The sequence below is a fragment of the Rhamphochromis longiceps genome, linkage group LG13, assembly GCF_057381845.1.
Source record: "Rhamphochromis longiceps isolate RC_006_pf linkage group LG13, R_longiceps_female_GT1.1, whole genome shotgun sequence".
In the NCBI taxonomy this organism is placed as follows: Eukaryota; Metazoa; Chordata; class Actinopteri; order Cichliformes; family Cichlidae; genus Rhamphochromis; species Rhamphochromis longiceps.
The window spans coordinates 25,781,748-25,802,924 of NC_140569.1; the positions used below are offsets into that span (position 1 = coordinate 25,781,748).

At 42.2% G+C, this 21,177-nt stretch overlaps 2 protein-coding genes across 2 annotated transcripts in view; one reads left to right on the plus strand and one right to left on the minus strand.

Moving 5' to 3' along the window:
• Positions 1 to 21,177, plus strand: part of cdh23 (cadherin-related 23) — a 197,629-nt gene that overhangs the window by 138,864 nt on the left and 37,588 nt on the right. Inside the window, exons 14-27 of the mRNA XM_085428695.1 lie at positions 1,618 to 1,682; positions 2,473 to 2,710; positions 4,824 to 4,929; positions 5,094 to 5,221; positions 8,125 to 8,197; positions 9,122 to 9,238; positions 9,644 to 9,756; positions 9,950 to 10,057; positions 12,368 to 12,557; positions 12,861 to 13,006; positions 16,008 to 16,227; positions 16,614 to 16,766; positions 16,978 to 17,091; positions 17,604 to 17,752. Of these exons, the coding sequence (XP_085284821.1) occupies positions 1,618 to 1,682; positions 2,473 to 2,710; positions 4,824 to 4,929; positions 5,094 to 5,221; positions 8,125 to 8,197; positions 9,122 to 9,238; positions 9,644 to 9,756; positions 9,950 to 10,057; positions 12,368 to 12,557; positions 12,861 to 13,006; positions 16,008 to 16,227; positions 16,614 to 16,766; positions 16,978 to 17,091; positions 17,604 to 17,752 (1,920 nt within the window). The remainder of the gene's footprint in view (positions 1 to 1,617; positions 1,683 to 2,472; positions 2,711 to 4,823; positions 4,930 to 5,093; positions 5,222 to 8,124; positions 8,198 to 9,121; positions 9,239 to 9,643; positions 9,757 to 9,949; positions 10,058 to 12,367; positions 12,558 to 12,860; positions 13,007 to 16,007; positions 16,228 to 16,613; positions 16,767 to 16,977; positions 17,092 to 17,603; positions 17,753 to 21,177) is intronic.
• LOC146655932 (uncharacterized) lies at positions 17,837 to 20,273 on the minus strand. Its single transcript, XM_085428699.1, has 2 exons — positions 20,054 to 20,273; positions 17,837 to 18,931 (listed from the first exon to the last, which is right to left on the minus strand). Exon 2 carries the CDS (start codon positions 18,917 to 18,919, stop codon positions 18,422 to 18,424), a length of 498 nt encoding a protein of 165 aa, XP_085284825.1. The 5' UTR covers positions 18,920 to 18,931; positions 20,054 to 20,273; the 3' UTR covers positions 17,837 to 18,421.

A 21,177-nucleotide genomic window follows, 5' to 3' on the forward strand; every position in this document is an offset into this window, starting at 1 on the left:
TCACGCTAACACCCCTGCCACTATCATTGGAGCACTTATGGGCCTGTCACTCACCTGGGAGCAAAGGGAGGGAGGGAGGCACCGAGGGCCAAGGGTGTGCTAAGGGAGATACGTGCAGGAGAGGGGAGAACGTGGAAAGGCGCTCGGATGCAGGGAGGAAAGTGAGGAAAAGACAGCAGGCAAAAGGGGAAGATAGTGGAGAAGGGATGGGCTGGAATGCAAAGACGGAGAAGGGGGGGGCAGCCAGCTGAGCGGCATTAAATGATGAAGTCATTCAGACTCAATAGATGAAAACTCAAAGGTTAACATTAGAACCTGACTGGATTTCCAAACACTCCGTTTGTATTTAGCAACCCGCTCTCTACTTGTTCAGCAGGATGTGCTCCATTACACTTGACAACTGAGAAAGGGCCGTTCGGACATTAAAAAGAAACATCGATTTGCCATCCCGGACAATGTACTCGAAGCTCTGTGAAATTACAAGCTTCAGCTAAACAGCATAGGGTAATTTTTAGAAGGAAGTGGAAAACACATTGATAGCTGCAGCTATCCGCGCTCACAAGGACATGTCACAGCTGCGTTCCAGAAAAAAAAAGCACACACTCTGGACACACACGTGTACGCAGAGGTCCACATAATAAGGTCGGTATCGGGGCATCACTGAATCACAGAGACCAGCACTGTGGTTGACAGAGCAGGCTGCAGACACGTTTGAGTCTGGCCCTTCAACTGACTGTAGAGGCACTCAAGTGAAACTCTATTACAACACCCTCTCCAGCCTCGATCCATCAGCGCCAACACAACGCCAGTTCACGTGTACACAAGCAGGCGTGTGTGTTTGTGTGTGTTTTTTCAAAGACAGATTGCTTTAATGTGGCATTTCATTAAGCACAAGATTTCTAAAAGTGTTGCTCTTTCTATGGTATTTCTTCTGACACCCCTTTTATCTGCAAAACTTATGACAGCAATTGTTGTTGCTTTTAAGGCAACTGCGGGTCATGCGGGTGAGGAAAATGTATCACTCCTCCCATCAGACTTAATCCAATCAACACCTTTGGAGCGTGAAGCATGGCTTTCATGTTTTATCAGAGAGTCATAGACAGCTGTTAGAGTGAGAAATTTAGGAAAAGGAGCAAAGTGCAGTCATGACAAGTGAGCTCATGCTGCCCCACACTTCAACACAGACAGGCACAAATGTATGCAGAGGAATAGCATAACAGATACATTGTCTCGAATGGGATGAATATTTCATGGCTGGTTTGTGAAAAAAAAAGATTATAATGTGTCTTTGCTATCATGTCGCAAAAGTTCAACATTAACTTCCCTTCCTAATTGGCTACAGCACAGAAAATCAAGGTACACAGACACATGGCACAAAACTTTTTTTTCCACATGAAAATAGTTTAGCCAAATGATGCTTGAAATTGAAAGTGACTCAAAAGTTAAAGTGGATGAGAAGCAAAAAAAAAAAAAAAAAGTCAGGATAAAAAATTTAAATCGACAAACGACAGGAACTGAACATACTGTAAAACTTTACTGGGAAGCAAATAAACAAAAATAAACATGATTTTAAATGTGTGTCTTCTTTTTGTTTTTTGGGGTTTTTTGCCCGTCTAGGCCACAGACGGAGATGCAGGCACTTTTGGGATTGTGCGGTACTACTTCACTGATGAGCCAGACCAGTAAGACACAGCTACACACACACACTCACTTACACATAGTCAATCAGTCCACACACACAAAAACACACACACAAACACATTAATTTTTCATTTATTTGGCCCCTTGTTAACAATTGTACCGCACTGTTTCTGGCACACAGCATCACCAGAGACAGCTGAGCTACAACAATGTCTGGCGCTTATCTCAACGTCTGCTCTTTTCAGGCCACAAACACCTAGAAAAACTAACACTCACATAATTCACTCATTAATAATCGCCAGTGTTTTAAAAGACCACCATTACTGTGGCTTCCTATAATATGTATATTTTTCTGTCTTTAACAAAATAATTTAATTATTTATTTAACACAATACGGGGACCTCCCTGCTCACAACTCTGTATTATATATATTTGAGCAGCTTTGCATGACAGTTTAAAATCTGTCTTTAGCTACCTTCTCCATCTCTTAAGCCAGCTTTCTCCTGATTGGCTCCCTTTCACAAACAAAAGATTTGGGTGCCAGTTGCATGGGACTACTGGGCTCTCACCCAGAGCTGTGTCATTTTCTAACTACTCTCTGGATTTCTAGTTTCATAGGGGCTGCTTGCCAGAATTAATTGGCCCCTTTGGAGCTATAGTCCAAAGATGTAAATTTCCTGTGGTAGAGAGTGGTCCGTGGGACAGTGTTGGGGGTTTCTGTGCTTACAGCCAGAGCTAGCCATATTAATCTTATGAAATAAAGTTAGTGCGGTGCACTTGTAGTCACAGGGAGGAAAAAAATGGGCCTCTAACCTCACTTTTCTCTTGCAGGTTTTCAATTGACAAAGAGACAGGCTGGGTCGTTCTGCAGGCCAGCCTTGACTATGAGTTAATGCGCCGCTTCACGCTGACTGTGCTGGCGAAGGACGGCGGTGGGGAGGAGACCACAGGGAGGGTCCGAGTCAACGTATTGGACGTCAACGACAACGCGCCACTCTTCCAAAAGGAGGCGTACGTGGGCTCTCTGCGAGAGAACGAACAGACTGTGCAGTCAGTGGCACGAATCAGGGTGATTATAAACGCATAAGGTCGAAGAAGCACCTACACACAAAAGGCGGTGGAGTTTTTAAAGCATGCTTACTGTACAATTTGTTGGCAAAATTACATGCTCTTTACAAGACAGTGTTGTAAACGTGTCCCGTTTATAGCTGCTGTAAAATACCCCATAAACATACACCTGTGACCATCGCGGGTTTTAAATATTAACACTCGAGACTAAGATCAACATCCATAATGGTATTGAAGTGCCGCATAGCAACAGTTTGTTTGGTTGCAATAAACAAACTACGTTGTAAGATAAAAAATAATGTTTATTTATTATTGATTTGAAATGAAATTATTCCACACACTGAGCACTGAGACAGAATATTTCCCCGTGTTCTCTTGCACTTATTTGGTACATTCACATAAAAACTACACCCTGCTATACAGAATCTCACTCAAACCCCACCACAAATCTGACTCCCAGACCTTTTGGCTTTGCTGCCCTTCTCGTCTTTCTTCCGTGTTCCTTCTCTGTTACTGTAATCACGCAGTAATATGTTTGTCTGCACTGTATCCAAAAAGAACAGGTCAGCTTACTGTGTTGGCCATCAGTCACTGCCACACATAAGGCAGTGGTGCGCAGGCACAGTGGTAACCAGTGGGTCAGTGTTTGCTTTGATTGCACCCACAAGAGAAAGATTATTACATCCCTTGTGGCTTTACGCTGCTACGGTTACACTATGGCAGTTTGCCTTTTGCATTGTGGGAACCGAGCTGATGGCCAGGCTCAGTGCTTTGGCTCGCTGTGTTTGATTAGTCTGAGCTAACCTTAAACGCTGCTGATATTAATACGCCGCCTCAGGAGGAAGGGGAGGGAGGGAGCCGGTCGCATAATTGTGTGTGTCAGCAGTATGCCTTGGAACCTCTTGTGCACACACAAATAAATGTGCGCGCACGCACATACAGAGTACTCCAGGAAAACAGGGAGGGATGGAGGAAACGAAAGAACGCTGAAATAGAAGGAGAGGGTGTTTTGAGAGACAAAGCAAAGAGAGGCTCTTGTGTTGTTTGCTTTTTGCCTTGGAGATTTGTGCCTCCTACCACTGCGCTTATGCTTTCTAGCTAAATCTTTTTTCATTTTCTCAACACTCCTTATTCCTTTGCTTCCTTAGCCGCTCATCTATTTGATTTGCTGCCCCCAACTCCTCTTACCTTTGAGTGGTAATGCAAAACTATTTGTCGGAATTTGATAGAGGAAGACGGTCTGGAAGAGAAAGCCACAGCTTAGGAAGTTGTGGGGGAAGAAAGGTATTGTTTACTCAACACTCTGGCGTTAAATCAAAGAGGAGAGATTTGTGTTATGGAGGGAAACAAGTGAGTGTTTTTGACAGCCTGTCCAGCCTCTAATGATGCCAGTGAGGGCCCAGTAGACTCCCCTCACAGCCGGAGGACTCGTGTTTAAGTTCCTGCCAACTCGAGAATAATGAGGGGGTGTCATCATTGTTGTTGTTGTTGTTGTGGATTAGACCTGCAAAGTACAGTTTCATCTGTCCTCTGCCTGCTTGGCTTGTCTAGGCTCGGTTGGTGTTCATCCAGTATTGACGCCTGCGCCACTAATAGCCAGAATCAGCTTTAATCTGTCCAATAACATATCGACGCTGACTGACACTTTCCTGGCTGCACATATACACTCAGACTCAAAAACACCCATGCTGTGCAGACATATAGTCATAAATATTATCACTGTCTAATGCAACATCTGTCCCATCGCACTCTGCGAGACTTTGCCTGTCAATAGCTTCTTTTGCACTCCCTTTTCAAGGTGGGAAAACCCCACCATTATTACACCTCACTGCTCCATATAAAAGGTAAAAAGGCAAAATAAGAGTGCTTTGAGGTACCGCCCTGAAGCCGGCAGTGGAGGTGGTAATGTACTGTATGCATGTGTAGAAAGCAGATCCAGAAAGCTGAAGCTTTTGTGCACAAAGCACACCTTTGATTCCGCTAAGCCAGCATGCTATCACACTCTTCCAGCATTACGTCTGCCACCATTAAGACACACCGGATGTATAAAAAGGCCTACTGAGCCACAAGTCACTAACATCGTCTACTCTCGCACACCTTGTGCCCAATCACAGGCTACAGATGAAGATTCTCCTCCCAACAACGTGTTGACATATACCATCATTTCAGCGTCGGCCTTCCCTGATTACTTCCGTATCATCATGGTGGAAGGTTACGCAGGTACGCAGATGTGGTTGAGTTTAAGAGTGTGCGCGTTAAGCTAAAAACAGATTAGATATCCAAGGATTGTTTATACGTAAGTTTATGCTTGGATTATTTGGGATTATAATAATTATTTGACCAGCAATTTTACTAAGATGTGATGTTTGTGCACCTTCCTCCAGTGATCAGTGTCATCAGACCTCTGGACTATGAGATGGTTCCCAAGGGCATGATCTATCTGACAGTGATGGCCAAAGATGGGGGAAATCCAGCCCTCAACAGCACTGTTCCTGTTACGGTGGAGGTGATTGTAAGTATAACCCTGCAACATACACACAACAGCAACAACTTAATGACACACAGCCACAACTGGAGGTTCAAGTATCAGTTCCTCCTGCAGTTTTTGCTGACAGCTGTCAACAAATGCAGACACAGAGCAGTATTTTGCGAGTACACAGCTTTTGACTTGGTTAAATCTTCAGCATGTTTTCCACCTGCATAACCCAAATATAAACATCACAAGTATGCAGCCTTATTCAAGCTGTGAACGTTTTCTACCATCCGGTGCTTTGTACAGTCTCTTAGATGAAGACTAATGACCTTAAGCAACAACTGTCACGTCTTGCTATGTACTGTCCATCGGCATATAGCAGCTTTTATGAAGCCTTGCTTATGTCTAAAAATGTTATTGACCTCACATTATCACCAACGGGATGGCATCTTTTCCCGGGATGTCAAATACATTTGAATGCTGTTCTTCCAAAGTTATTTACAGCAAACCCGCAAGCAGATGTGATTTGAAGTTTAGTTGTTCTGGGTTCAGGGGTTTGTTAGTTGTTCCAGGAAATAAAACCTGAAAGGTAGGTCTAAGAGGGCTCAAACAGTTCAGTGTAACTAGAGTGCTTGCACAGAGGTCACAGAGGTTAGTAATGCTAAATCTATCAGAGAAAACATGCATTTCCCCATTACCATTGTGCAGCATGCTTAAGCGGCTGGCACTTTTAGGATTATAAACACAACTTTAAAAAAGTTACTAGTACCCTAGCGGCCTTCAACCTCTGTTTTCTTTCTTAAGATTAGCTGATGTGGAACCTGCATGTAATTCATTAAGACTTAAAGATGCCCATTTATTGACTTTATTTGCAACTAATATTTCACAACGTAAATAACTTCTTTATATAGTAACTATTTTGATCAAAGCTGAGATTCTTTCTAATTCCAGACCCTGCGACAGAAATCCTTACAGTCTCCCCACTTTTAAGACACTTTTGTCAAACCCTTTAAAAAATAGGAAAGAAGCCCACAGAGCTCTTATATCATATGTAGTGAATGAACACAGAGCTTCCTTATACTTATAAAAATCCACATTGCAGTTTGTGACAGGTGTCACCAGCCTCATCTGGTGGATTGTTTCATATGTTTCTGACTTACATATTGCTTTCAGTATTCCTTCACTGTTTACCTTCTCAATCCTTTTAACCCGTGTCTCACTGCAACTTTGTCTGCAGCTTTATCGCAGTCTGTGCAGCTATCTGAGCTTCCAGTTCGCTTGTCAGTCTTATCAGTAAATGTCTTATTTTGAGGCACTAGAAAAAGTCACAGCTGTCTACTCGCACCCGCACTGCATCACAGATGTTTTAATATATTAAAGGATGGAGGAAAGAAAACACTCTGCATGAGGTTCTGGGTTCTGATCCTACAAGATAGTGATTCAGAGCTTTTGATGCATGTTTCCCTGCAAATGTGTACATGAAGAATTCTCTTTTGTTTCGTGGGACAGACCGTATTGTGATGCTATGCACGGGAAATTTTCACCTATATGGTTTCATTTCATGATGCTTTTGGGTTTTTAAGTTATCTTTGAACCATGTTTGAATGCTGATGTGAACGGAGGTCGTTCAAATGTCCTAATTAAAGGCAGTAATGACATCATGCTTGCACGTTCAAGACGACTCGCGTTGGAACTGTGGTCACAGAAAGCTGTCTAATATGTGTCCAAATTCTCACATTAATCAGGTTGTAGGTGTAATATTGTATTTTTGTCGACTAAAAAAAGAATGAATATTGACCTTTGCTAAGGTGCAATAAATACAGCTGTAAAAATATAACGAACAACCCAACACTAATAAACAGTCTCTCTGCTGGCTCTTAAGCTCATTTCCCATGATAGCCATCAATTAGACATGAAACCTTTTGTTCATAAGAGGGAAAAAAATGGCGGTAGAATGGATGAATCCAGTTGGAATATTCTTTGATATGCACGGACAGTAATCATATCTGTACACATCCTACAAGAGAGAGAAATATTGTGTAAAACAACTGGGAGAGATGTGCCAAATTCATTATGCTCTCCCTCTCTCTCTCTCTCTCTCTCTTGCTGTCCTCCACAGTGTCGTGACTCACACCACAGGGGTTTATCAGTGGCTGGCAGCATCACATACACACAATGCTTTGCGCCAGCGTAGCACAGAGCCCAGCTAGATAATAGTGCCAGTGACTGTTGTTAAAGTGTTAACATTTCTCAGCGGCTCACACAGTGGGGAAACTCTCTGTGAATAGCCACACAACTGGATGTGTTGGTGTGAAATAGTCTAATTCAGCGAGTGGGAGGTTGTGAGGAAATGTAAATACTCTTACAAAGTCTGTTTTTCAGCAGAAGCTGTAGCACGCTCTAGTCCGTGATTCCTATCAGTATACAGGCCCTGATTACTCTTTTGCTTCAGGCAGTGCCATTAGAAGCAATAATAATAATGTTTCTAACTATTTTCTCATATATTGTTGCAACAGTGTCTTCTTTTTTAATATCTACCTCAGCTTGAGCATCAATCCACTTATTGTCCAGCCTACTTTCTTTCTCCTAAAGCCACAAAACACCTAACATTGCATTCACTGGTGGGATAGTTAGTGTAGTAGCCACAAAATAGTTTCTGATTGGACAGTGAAAACAGCAGCCGGCATGACAAAGTGTTTGAAGTCATAAAATAATATATTATAGGGTCTTTCAGCTCAGTAGCCATCTTCAAAGAGATTCCACCAGCACTGATGCTATTAAAAACGTTTGTGCTTCTCACTGTCTTAATTCCCAAATTTGCTAATCTCAGTGTTAATGTGTGACGACAGTTTCAGCAACTCGTCTTTTTTAAGCAACATTAGCATTTTCTCATTGTTTAGCACATTGACTCAAGCTGTTGTTGATGTTTGTACCTCCCCCAGGATGAAAATGACAACCCACCCGAGTTCAGCAAACAGTCCTACATCATCAAAATCCCCGAGAACATTATCGCTGGTGAGTCATTTCATACGTTTGGGGTTACAGTTTAGTTGCTAGAATACATTTTTCTGGTCGGCGCAGCCAACACAGCACTTAAACACTCCAGACAAACACCATGTGTTGCACATACAGTCACCACTCACTCGAATTGCCTTACTATTAGGATATACAACAAATGGCTCTGCTGTCTTGGGGCTGTGTTTCCTTTTTTTTTTCTTTTTTAAAATGTTTTATTTTATTTCCATCCTCTGGCCTGCACTGTCTTATTTGTTTTGATTTTGCATAATGTTTTAAAATTCTCAGTCAGAATAGGATATTGACTATTCAAGGGAAATCACTGGATGCTATATTCATTCTCATGCATGCATTCAAAAGACTCTTTCATCCCAGACAATAGATTAGTTTCCAGTCGCTAGAGGGAAATGAGATATTTGACCGCCTTGTTCTCTGTCTCGAGTTCTGCCAGATCCTGGCCAGTTTTTATTCCTCGGGCCCGATTTTGAAGGAGCGCATAGCTGAGCTGCTTGGGCCGGGGCTCGAGGTTTAGGAGACTATGTCTAAAGTGTTTGGCCCTGAGCTGAAGGCCCGAGGCTTGGGATGCAAGGCTGCGCTCAGGGCTAACCCTGCGGCTCTGGCTAGCCTCTCATCCCCTCTGCCTGCCAGGGTATTGATCAAGTCTGTGCCAAGTATGGGCTGTGCCAAACAAGCTGATAATCCACTAATCCATAAACCCACTCACTGTCATGCCATCAGTCGAGTTGTGGATGGGGGCGGTGAAGACACTAGCTCTGTGTTTGCCATTTCAGTCTGTCTCTGCTGCTCGTCTATCCCTGCCTTCTTTCCCTTTTCCTAGACTTCACATGTTTTCTCCATGATACTGTCTCTCACTTCAGTGAGTTGTAACTTTCTTTATGTCTAACCCCCCCCCCCCTTCTGCAGGGGCTACTGTGCTGCTTGTGAATGCTACTGATTTGGACGCCTCGCGGGAGTTTGGCCAGGCCTCACTCATCTACTCCCTGGAGGGCTCCTCTCAGTTCCGTCTCAACTCACGCTCAGGTACATGTGTGTGCATGGTGTGTCTTTGTACCAGGGAAAACTGATTTTAGATTTGACTGTAAGATCATGCTGGAAGTGATGGCTTACTTAAATCTGTGTATGCACAACCTTTTTTTGGTTACTTTGCTTCTGTGCACTTTGTGACTGGCTTGCACCCCGTGTCCACAGCGATCCTCATCAAAAGAAAAAGAAATCTTTTTTTTTACTACTCTACAAACTTCTTAAAGTACCTTTAATAAGAACAAATAAAACAAAATGAATACATATAAAATATAATACTGTTTGCTAAAGTAAAGTGAGCTGTCTCTGCGGGGGTTTGCACTCTCTGAGTGTGTGCTGTTGTTGTTCTTGTTGTTTTCTTTTTCCTTTCTTGGCACTTTTGATCTGATACCATGTGTGTTTCAGGAGAGATTACTACCACAGCACTGCTTGACCGTGAACTGAAGTCAGAGTACATCCTGATAGTCAGAGCAGTGGATGGAGGCGTGGGCCCACAGCAGAAGACTGGGATTGCCACGGTAACAATTTTATATCACTCATCAACCAATAATTTGACATCAATAAATTCTGCTTCGTCAGCATAGACGCTCCATGGCATGTTTTTTTTCTGTAGTATAAAAGCTATGAGGTACTAGTAATCGGACTTGGCTCATCATATTGCATCAGTATAGTCAGTTAATGACAATAATTTCCCTCTCCTGCTGAATTTAGGTGAACATCACCATCCTGGACATCAACGACAATGCCCCCATGTGGCGAGACGAGCCATATAATGCCAACGTAGTTGAGATGAGTCCTATCAACACTGATGTCATCTCTGTGAGTGTCTCTAGCCCAACTTGTAACTTGATTCATTAGGTGGTCTTACTAATAGTAACATTGGCACACTGTAATAATAATACTAAAATTACATGTTTATTATCTCCACCAACGCGGTTATGTTTTCACTAGCATGTGTGTCATTCTGTCTGTAAACACAATTACATCAATTCTGATATTTTAGGGGTGTAGAGTGGGGTGTGACCTCTGACCTCTCCTTCACGGTGATTGAAGGAGAGTTATTATAGAGCTATTTAAAATAACACTAGGTTTTCAGACTAATTTGACTAATTTGACTTTTTTTTTATTAACATTACAGTAAGAAATTCTAACCATTTGAACACATGTACATGTTTTTGAATATTTTTTATATATTTTTTCAAAAACGTCCTGTACCATAGCAGCAAAAAAAACACTTGAAATTAGGTCGAGAATATTAAAAGGGGGCAAAAGCCTGAACTTTGCACATGTTGGGACTGCAATTACTTTGAAAGTCAGTACTGTGGTCCTGGAGTAGTTTCGTGTAGGACGGGTGGTGAATGAATTTAGAAGTAAGTTACTGAATTTTTTATATCTTTTGATTGGTGCACTGCTGTCATTTGATTCGGTTTTTTTTTTTTCCTGTTTTGAATCAGTATTTTGCAGCTTAATTTGATTAATCTGATTTTGAAAACGCATGCCAAAGATGTGTTTTTAATTTTAAAAAAAATACTCAGTGTCAGATACAGAGTGATCAAAGTGTGAAGATTGAATCATCCATTTTTTTCTGCTTTAACTGAAGAACAACATTTGAAATATAGATCTGCTTACATACTCGGCTATCGATGGACAAATGGCCGTCATGCATAGGTCATCACAAAGTAAACTCCTCTATTAGCCCAAACTCTCATTGTCCTGCCGGTGTCTTTGGCAATGTGTTGTTGTTAATTAAGCCCTGATTGTCCATTAATTAAAGAGGCGTCAGTGAGTGTAATTAAGGGAGTCCAATTGCTAATTAAAATGTAGCCCGCAGTCATACGCAAAGCAAATTATTCAGCTTCTACGCAGAGAAATAAGCAAGAACCCATCTTGCAGTGCAAAAAAAAGTGAAATGAAGAAACGGTGGAGAAAAAGAAATGGTAGATAAGCTTTGCACTGCTAAAATGTTGCCACTTTTTCCTAATCTCCTGTAGTTATTCATCAGTTGACTTCTTTCATGGTGCATCCAGCACTGCGCTGCATACTGTATGTGTCTCCATGTGCACAGTGGACAGACACAGTTGCTCCTCTGACCATTTTTCAATAAATCTGACCACCCAGGCTTACAGTCCTGTAATTGGCCCCAGTGTATCCCTGGCCCAGCCAGTGTTTCCATGGTGACAAGAGGCCACCTGCTGAGTCCTCCTGGAGGTGTCCAGTGAGCCGATGAATTTGGGCGCTGTGTCCAGTGCAAGGATCAGCCCACTCAAATCTCAGAGAACCCCACCATCAATGCTGCAGCCTCCACACACACACACACACACACACACACACACACACACACACACACACACACACACACACACACACACACACACCGTAAGCCTCCTCGAAGATCGCCTTTCAAAACAATATTCCCTTTTCTGCCTCTCTGCAGTCAGACGAGGACCACAGTTCAATAGACAAGGCTAATATATTTGCTCTCCATCTTTTAATGTGCTCTGCTCGGGCCAGAATTGATCATTTCAACGGGCCCCGGTCAGGCACTTCTCCCTGTCTTATATCACCTGCCTTTGTCTGTGCAGTTGCTAATCAATGAGGCTCTGAGATGCCTGCCTACCATGTCCCCTTAATAATTAAATACCTGCAAAACCTTTGTTCCTCTAATGACCAATTAACCAGTTTCCAGCATTTTTAGTCAGCGCTTTGAATAATTGATCAGCTCTTTAAAAATCAGCCTGTGCTTTAGCTGGGCTCCCGGCTTCGTGCATTCATCACCCATCGCAACTCTGTGTCACAAAATGAGACATTACTATTTTTCTTTTAGCTGACTGATGTGTTCGGAAAGTTGAAAGGAATTGTACACGATGCTCAGCTGCTGTTATTCTTTTCCCTCCCTCTCTTGTTCCTCCTCCTTCCTCTTCCTCCTTTCTTTTTTCACCAGAAAAGTTCTGTTGCAGATCATCCCTTCATCTTTAAGTTTTTTTTGCAAAGTAAACCACTAATTTAGCTTTTTATATATCTCTATATGTGGGTGATATATGTGTGTATAGTAAACGGTTTTGAGGAAGCTGTCTGAAGAGCTCAGGCAAATGAAAGTAAAGGGTTTTCTTTACTGGTTTCTGTGTCCAGGTGTTGGCAGTGGACCCTGACAATGGGGAGAATGGGACAGTGATATACAGTATCAATCCAGAAAATCCTTTCTACACCATCAACAGCAGTACTGGGAAGATCCGCACCAGTGGGGTAACACTGGACAGGGAAAGCACAAACCCCAGGGACACGGTTCTTATGAGGACTATCGTCGTGTCAGCTGTCGACCGTGAGTAGTGTGTTGCAGTATGATGTTGGTTTGTGCTTGTAAAATGCTCCTATTAATTACAGGGGATCCAAAAGCAAGCTTAAATTGTAATGTCTCATTATCACGTTATAGTTTTCAGTTCTCAGCGATGAGCCTCTTCCTCCAAGCCTCATTCCTAAAGTTTTATGTTGACCATGAAACTCTTTACGGTGGCTAATAAACTCCTTTGACCATGAGATATGGTGTGTGTGTATGTGTGTATGTGTGTGTGTGTGTGCGTGCATATAAATATATCTTTATCTATCCCTTTGGCGCCCTCTTTAGGTGGTACACCTCCACTGCGTGCATCAGCAAGCACCACAGTATTTGTCAACCTGCTGGATCTCAATGACAATGACCCAACCTTCCTTAATCTGCCATCTGTGGCTGAAGTACCTGAGGGACTTCCCATTGGATTCTCATTTTTTAGGGTAAAATAAAAGACTGGTGCTTTGTAAAATGGTATTCCATTGCATTTGGGGTTTATTTTGTACATGTTAAAATGATGCAAGGAAAAAATTAATAGTGAAAATCATAATAGTCATGTTCAAAAAGGACTCAGGAGAAGCGTAAGTTTGTTTAATCCCTATTGTTTTATTTAATACTATTTAGTGACTAATTTAGTCACTTTTTTTATTTTATGCTCTGTCCTATCATAAATCCTTCCTTACAATTTGTTACATGGATTTCATTTTATAACCCAGTAATGCACTAGGACGTGTAAAAATCTAAGAATTTCCCCTCTCGCCCTGCTGGTGGTCTTTATCCTTCAAGCTCAGGTCCTCTTTGAGGACCCTACCACTCTCTCTGGCTGAGGTTTTCACGCAGTCGGTTGTGGTCATATTCCTGATGTACTCATGGATGTTTGTTGTCTCATCCTGGACATCCTGGTTTTGACACTCACTAGTCCTCGGCCTCCTTCTGTTCGCTTAGCGTGCATAGGTGCTGGATTTGGGTTGAAACAATCCATGCATGGTGAGGAGGCTTCTTGTCTTGATGTCAGTAGCTTCTACCTCCTCCTTTGGCCAGCTTATTATCCCAGCAGGGTATCTGATCAGTGACAGGGCATAGGTGTTGATTGCCCAGATCCTCTACTTCTCATTCAGCTGACTCTTCAGGACTTGCCTTACTCTCTGCAGGTATTTGGGGGGTGCAGTTTTCCTAATGGCTTCTTTATGATTCCCATTTCCCTTTGTAATTTCCAGGTACTTGTAGCTTTTTTAGATGTCTACAATGTTGCCTTCTGGTAGTGCAATCCCCTCTGTTCGGACTAATTTCCCTCTTTTTGTTACCATCTGACTACTGGTACTATTGGTAAATTATCTCTACAAATTGTGGAAGATTTTCAGATGAATCTTCCTTGATGAAGCATTGTGCAGACTGAATATATCAAAATCTAAAGTGCATAATATCATTAAAAGTCTCTAAAAATCTGTGCAGTCCATGATCTCCAGGCCCTCAGACAGGTCTGCATTTACAAGGTTCATTCACAAATGCAGGTTAAACTCTGTCGTGCAAAGAAGAAGCCGTATGTGAACATGATGCACAAACACTGCCATCTTCTCTGAGGCAAAACTTTAAAATGGACTGAGGGAAAATGGAAATCTGTTCTGTGGTCAAACTGACTGAAATTTGAAATTCCTTTTGTAAAACATGGATACTGACTCCTTTGGATTAAAGGGAACAGGGACTGTTGGAGCCAAGTCCAGGCCAATATTTTACTCAGTTACATCATGCCATATTTAAGTATTTGTCATGATCTTTAAGTTTTTATTATAATCTTGATCATTTTAGGTTATAATGTAATATGCTGTGCTCCATAAATTAATCCTGCTTTGTTAGTCTGTTGTTGTTGTAAAGTGTTGGTGGATGTCGTAAAGGGGGTGTGTATTTGACCCGCATGCGGAGGGGTGTGGGTAAAAGGTTAGGTAAGCAAGCAGGACGTGGAGCAACGGTTTTCTGACCGTCGCCGTTTTAATGTCATTTTTTGTTGTAACACAAAGGGAATATAAACGGAGCTCCCACCAGAGGCATTTGTTTTGTACCTTTCGATTTGTAAGGAAAAAAGGGGCAAAACATTTATTTTCCTTACAAATCGAAGGATAAAGAACGAGGCGAAGGAAAAAAGGGGCAAAACATTTATTTTGCCCCTTTTTTCCTTCGCCTCGTTTTTTGCTACCGGAAGGCATCCAAGAGACTTAACAAGAGCACGAGTCAGAAACTTTACGTTTTGCAGAAGCGCCAAAGAAGGACCGAAGGTTGCCGCTATAGGGACCATCCAGCTTCTTATCAGTGCTCAGTTCAAAAGTCTGCATCTCTGATGGTATGGGGCTGTGTTAGTGCCTATTGGCTTGGCAGCTTGCACATCTGGAAAGGCCCCATCAATGACGACAGGTATATTCAGGTTTTAGAGCGACACATGCTCACATCCAGGAAGGCCTTCCATATTTCAGCAAGACAATACTAAACCGCAGTTAATGTCATACAACAGTACGGCTTCAGAGCAGAAGAGTGCGGACAAGATGAAAAATCATGAAACATCATGAATCATAATGAATCATTTTGAATCATCACAAACCAAAAATAGGACAAAGAATACTCAGAAGTCTTGAGCAACAACAATCTTGCTGCTGTCATCAAATTCAAAATGAGCTTACACTTTTGATTTTTGATTTTTTTGATTGAATCTTTATTTTGAACATGTTGAAAAAGTACAGCAGCATAGAATTAAAAGAGACAAATGAACAAAGCAAAACAAAAGTAAAACGATCAACCACAACTACAAATAACTTTCATGTTCAAAAAGGAGCAGGAAGAAGCATAAGCTTATTTAATCCCACCCCTTTTCCACTATCTAGTAATCAATAGACTACAGAAATACCTCCTTGCAATTACATTATATGTCATGTGTAATTTTTTTTATTATTCTTTTATATATATATATATATATATATATATATATATATATATATATATATATATATATATATATATATATATATATATATAAACATATATGTTTCTATCTATCCATATACACGTTTCTCAAAATGGTCAATTTTAACAATTTAAATATTTGTTGTGTTTCCTGCATTTTATTGTGATTAAATTTGGAATGATTAAATGTCAAAGTAATTTCATTCTTTTTTTATTTATATTTTCTGTCCCAACTTTTAAATGAGGATTATATTATCACCATATTTAGTGAAGATAGGCGATGACAGACAGAAACACAAAGTCCTAAAGGAATTTCTCACTTTTTTTAAAAGACTTGACTGCCAAATAACACTGCAACACTTAATAATACGTTTTAATCAGTTAAAATAAACACAATTTAACCACATTTTATTCACCATCTGCTATCTGTTACCCTGTGAGTAATCTTCTATGGGTTTTCTTTTCTCTGTATCGCTTCCTCTCTTTCTTCTGTAGATCCAGGTTGAGGACCCTGACGAAGATAAGAATGGTTTGATTACACTAGCATTACAGATGGGAATGCCTCGCCTCGATTTCTACCTGAACATCTCCACTGGCGTCCTCACCTCATCAGCAGTCCTGGATCGTGAGCGGATCCAACAGTACCAATTGAGGATAATTGCATATGATGCAGGACAGTTCCCTCGTACCTCTACGTCAACCCTCACTGTCATAGGTGAGAGATTCAGATTTAATTTACCTTTGCTTTCTCTGAAATTACCCTAATGGGAAAGTTGAAAACCAAAATAATGAAATAATAAAGAGTTGCTTCATTACGGCAAATAGCCCACCTCTGATTTCTCAAACATCTGCTGAATAAAATGCTGCCACCTGCTGGTGGGATTTGTAAAACCCCAAATGGGGACTGGGCTGATTGCTCTGGATGTGACTGAAGAAGATTGGAAAATCTGCTGCCATTAGCCAGAGAACAGGACACCTGAGCAAGAAAGGCAAAAAGGAAAAAAAAATGTACTACTCACTGCACCACCCTGCTGCCTTTATTTGTCCTCATGTGCATCTATCCGTGTGTCCTCGTGTCTTTCTGTGTGTGGCGTGCGTCAGTTCTGGATGTAAACGATGAGACGCCCACCTTCAACCCTCGCGTGTACAATGTTTCCCTGAAGGAGAGTGTCCCTAGAGACCACACTGTAGCCCGCCTCAGCTGCTTTGACAACGACGAGGGTCTCAACGCTGAACTTAGCTACTTCATCACAGGTCAGAGGTCACGGTGGGAGGTGTTTTTCTGTGTTCTTGAGTTAAAGTTTTTAAAGCCACGGGAGATTTTGTGTGCCACCCGTACCTTCCTTCAATCCATCCATGCATGTGAGAGTTTGTGTATGTACTGAGCTCCTTTGCATGTGCCTTTTACTACGTACAGATATTAATGCGCTTAATTTCTAAAACTGTGACTTCTTTTCATTTTTAGATGGTAATCAGGATGGTAAATTCAGCGTGGGTTTCAGAGACGGCATTGTTCGGACAGTGGTCGGTCTAGACAGAGAGACGCAAGCAGCGTACACTCTGATCATAGAAGCTATAGGTGTGTCATAAAACTTGATCTTTTGTCTTTGTCATTTTTACATACTGTGTGTTTATATATATATTTAAATAATGTGGTTTATCTTCAAAGCTGCTCTTGTTTCTTTGTGCATGCATGATAATGGTGTAAGGAAAAAAAACTGCCTGCACATCTGCAGTGATTTCAGACCATTGCTCAACTGCCTTTGTTCCTGTGTGGAAAAAAAAGAACAAAAACTCGGAGGTTTTCCTGTTTTGGAAAGCATTGAGTGGGGGTAGCTTATCTGCTGAAGAGGCCAGAGACGCCAGCGCTGGGAGAAGAAGCAGAGATAATGTAAAACTGTGCACATTGTCCTCATTCAGCTGAAAATGACCCAGTTTTTAATGAGTCAAGTATATTATATAAAAAATCTCTTTTAGGAGGATTAATAGATTATTTAGTCTGTGTCAGTGAGTGTGTCTGTTTCTGTTATCAATGTCTAAAATTGATGTTAACCTTGAAACTGATGCAAACGTGTTTGTTTTTGCACATAGACAACGGTCCGGCTGGCAGCCGAAGGACAGGCACGGCTACCGTGTTCGTCGAGGTGCAGGACGTTAATGACAACAGACCCATCTTCCTCCAAAACAGTTACGAGACCAGCATACTGGAAAGTGTTCCCCGAGGAACAAGCATCCTTCAGGTGAAAAATACACACGACCACACACAAACACACGCTCATATATACTGCAAAACACATCCTGACAGAAATGGCACTGTTAGCGAATTTAAAACTCAAATTTATTTCCTTAAAACACACTGAGTGAGTTACAGTGATCTCTTTTTGGCTTGAGTTACATTTGTCTTCTTGTCCATACAGGGAGTCCCCCCATAATCTGAGACTAGCGTGACTGTGTTTGTCTTAAGGTGTGTGAATTTCCAGATGGATGGGTTTCGGTGCATCAGAGCAACAAGAGGTGTGATGTTGGGTAGCGATGCTTGAATTTGAGTGAAAATATAGAAACAGACTAAAGTGATATTCTGTCATCTGAGGCTTAATTTTCGCCTCCAAGTCGTTTTGCTGGTGTCTTGTGTTAAAATTTTCTGTATTGATTTCTTTTGCTCACTGTAAAGTCACTTGTGACTATAGCACAGAGCTGTGATGAAAAAGATCACCTGTGATCCAAACTTCAACCTGGGATCAGTAACAAAAATATGCTTTTTGATTATCTACATTTTAAATACTTTTCCTGCGTTTCCTCCACCTAGCATTCAAAGAAGGTTAGAGAAATACTATAAATGCACTCTTCACTCTCTCCTGGTATTAGTGATGTTTGCTGCACAGTCAATCGTCCTTCAGGTGCTCTTCAAGTCAGATTTCGGTAACATAGTCGAATAGACAAGGCACAGTGAGGTGGGGTTCTCCGCTGGCCTCTGGCTGTGTTGTCTGTTGAGTTGGAGGCAGGGGAGCGCGTGTGCTCTCGCGCTCCTGCGGCCTGCGATGAGGCGGCCGTCTGAAGGAGAGATTGTACGAACGCCGATACGAGCCCAGCCTCTTCCACACCTTCAGCTGGGGCTCGCTGGACGTCCTCCTTCTACGAGTCGAACTCTCCCCTGGCCCGCAGCTCGCTTCGGAGTCCCCGTCCTGTTCAGAGGGCCGGCACACTGCCAGGAAGGCTGCAAATCCTGCCAGCAGCAGCGACAGCCCCAGCACCACCATGATGGTGAATTCTGGGTCGTGGATGTCTGAAGAATAAGATGGGGGCTGTCGAATGGTGACAGAGGTGGCAGTGGTGGTGAGGGTGGACAGAGTGATGTTTTCTGTGTTAGAAGTAAAGGTGACGTTGGAGCCCGGATCAGTGGTGTTCATATTGTCTCGGTTCTGGAAGGAGAAAGCTATATTAGTCAGGATGTTTCAGAGATTGTGTGAGTGTTGGTTTTAGTCTATTTGGCTAATTTCAGTGTATGCATGTGTGTGTGTGTGTATGGGTGTCTGTGTGTGTGGTCAGCCTCCATCAAAGTGCCATAACAGCTCTCTTGACGTGCTTGCATCTCCAGCCAAGCCTAACTTTGCTGACTAGGTTTATTTTAGGCCTATTCTCATGTTTTTGCTTAATTAGGCTCATACACTCAAGAGCTCATTATACACAATGACACACATGCACAAATATGCATAGAAACGCCTGCACGCACAGCCAGATGCAGGGACTGTTTGGCATTTGCGGCAATTATGTAGCTATTAAATCAAGGACTACAAAACAGTCAATGCTTGACAGGCTTTCCTCAATGTAAAACAAATTGGGTTTATTAAATTGCCCTCTTGTAAAATGCAAGGAACCCACCTCTTCTACCCCAGTCTCCAATTACCCACCCCCATCCCTCCCTCCCATCTTCAGCATAGTAACATTTGTAAATGTCATCGTCCTTAATTCAGTGGAGACAAAGCATGGCTTATCGGTTTAAGGGAAACACATTGGGACGTGAAATTATTTTTAAGACCAAATGCCAGGAAAGCTGTGAAAAGGCCAGTGGAGCAGGATGGCTCGTTAGAGAGTCAGTTCATTAGTCAGCGCCTCCAAGCACATACGCCGCACTCGCATGCATGCACACACACAAACACACAGCTATTCAAACACAAACTTTCTTTCTCACCCACACATATTGTAGCTTGCACATATTCGTGATTAGACGCGCTGTTCTTAAGCTCGGCAGCCTGGCTCTAAGGTGCTCTCCCTCTGTTTCTCCCCACATTGTTGCTCCTCCAGATCTGACTACTCAGCTAGTTTTGAAACCAACAAAACTTTTTTCTAGCACGCTTTGTTTGTCAGATTCACATTTGCAAATTTAACTGACTGTGCACGCAATTTCACTAATAATTAATTTCTAGTAGAAACAAAATGAATTCTAGCAATATAACATCTCCAGTGATTTCAATAATTTACTGTTGTGGTATATTCTTAGCAATTAATATTGACGCTGAAATCCCTTGAAAATATATACTCACGCTGACACTTTGGAGACTTTAAAGCAGAACTTTGCTTCGTTCCAGTAGTTGAGGTCAGATCTGTTTTGTAGATCCACACTTTGTAACTGCACGCTCTTGTTTTTCCCCCCTCAAACTACGGCTTTTCCCAGAAACAGAGGGGGAAACGCTGGGGAGGAAGAGGGGAACGGGGTTGAAAAGGGGGTAAAGTCTCAGGAACAGCATCACAGAAGTAATACGTCTCAGCTGCTTTAATGACACAGAGCCAAAGACAATAAAATATTTTGTCAGTCACACAGAGTCTTAGATTTAAAAAAAAGCTGTGCGTCTACACCACACGGTTGCACTTCCAACATCTGGCTCCGCAATGTAGTCTTGCACTTTCATGCACCCCCTTTTATGGACCAAGTGGTGCATTCCACTGTGTAGTGCCCTATTCATCACTCACCAATCTGACCCCCAGCCACTTTTTTTCCTCCCGTCTCCCCCTCCCCTCACCTCCTCTTTCTCCTCTCCTCTCTACATCTCTTTATAAAACTAATGAGACTGAAGTTGGGCCCCTCTTCACGGAGGGAGTGAGAGCGCGCAAAGGAGGACACACAGGGCAAGACAGAGACCGCGAGAGTGTGGGTCTCACTATATGCGTGCACCTGACTGCACATGTAAATGTGCTTGAATGAGCGTTTCTTCTGTGTGCAGTTAAGTCTGCACTTTGTAGGTACCTCCACAGATTTTGACACATTCACAGAGAAGCGAGGTGTGACATAAAGTCGGCCTCATCCAGTGCCGGCGACAATGCTGGATTCAGAAAGTCAGTCGTATGACATGGCCCATTCACCAGCATCCCAATAGGTTTCACTGTTTATCTGTGTACGCTGTGGAGTCGTGCTGTCTGTGCTGAGATTGGCTTTTTTTGGGTGTTTCTGGCCATCTGCCTGTAACACAGAGAGAGAGAGTTTATTGCTGCCAAGCTGCGAAGAGGTTGTTGTGGCAACAAGACACTGGGCACCCGGCAATGTGTGGTGCATGGGATAGTATACAGATTTCTCCCTCTGCCTTGACAATTATTAAAAATGCATATGAAATGTTCTGTCTGTCATCGGAGAAAGAGACTAGAAAAACTGAGATGCTCAAACCTTGTGGTA

Coding starts and splice junctions, on each gene's coding strand:
- LOC146655932 (XM_085428699.1), bottom strand. CDS start 18,919: ATGAACACCACTGATCCGGGCTCCAACGTCACCTTTACTTCTAACACA.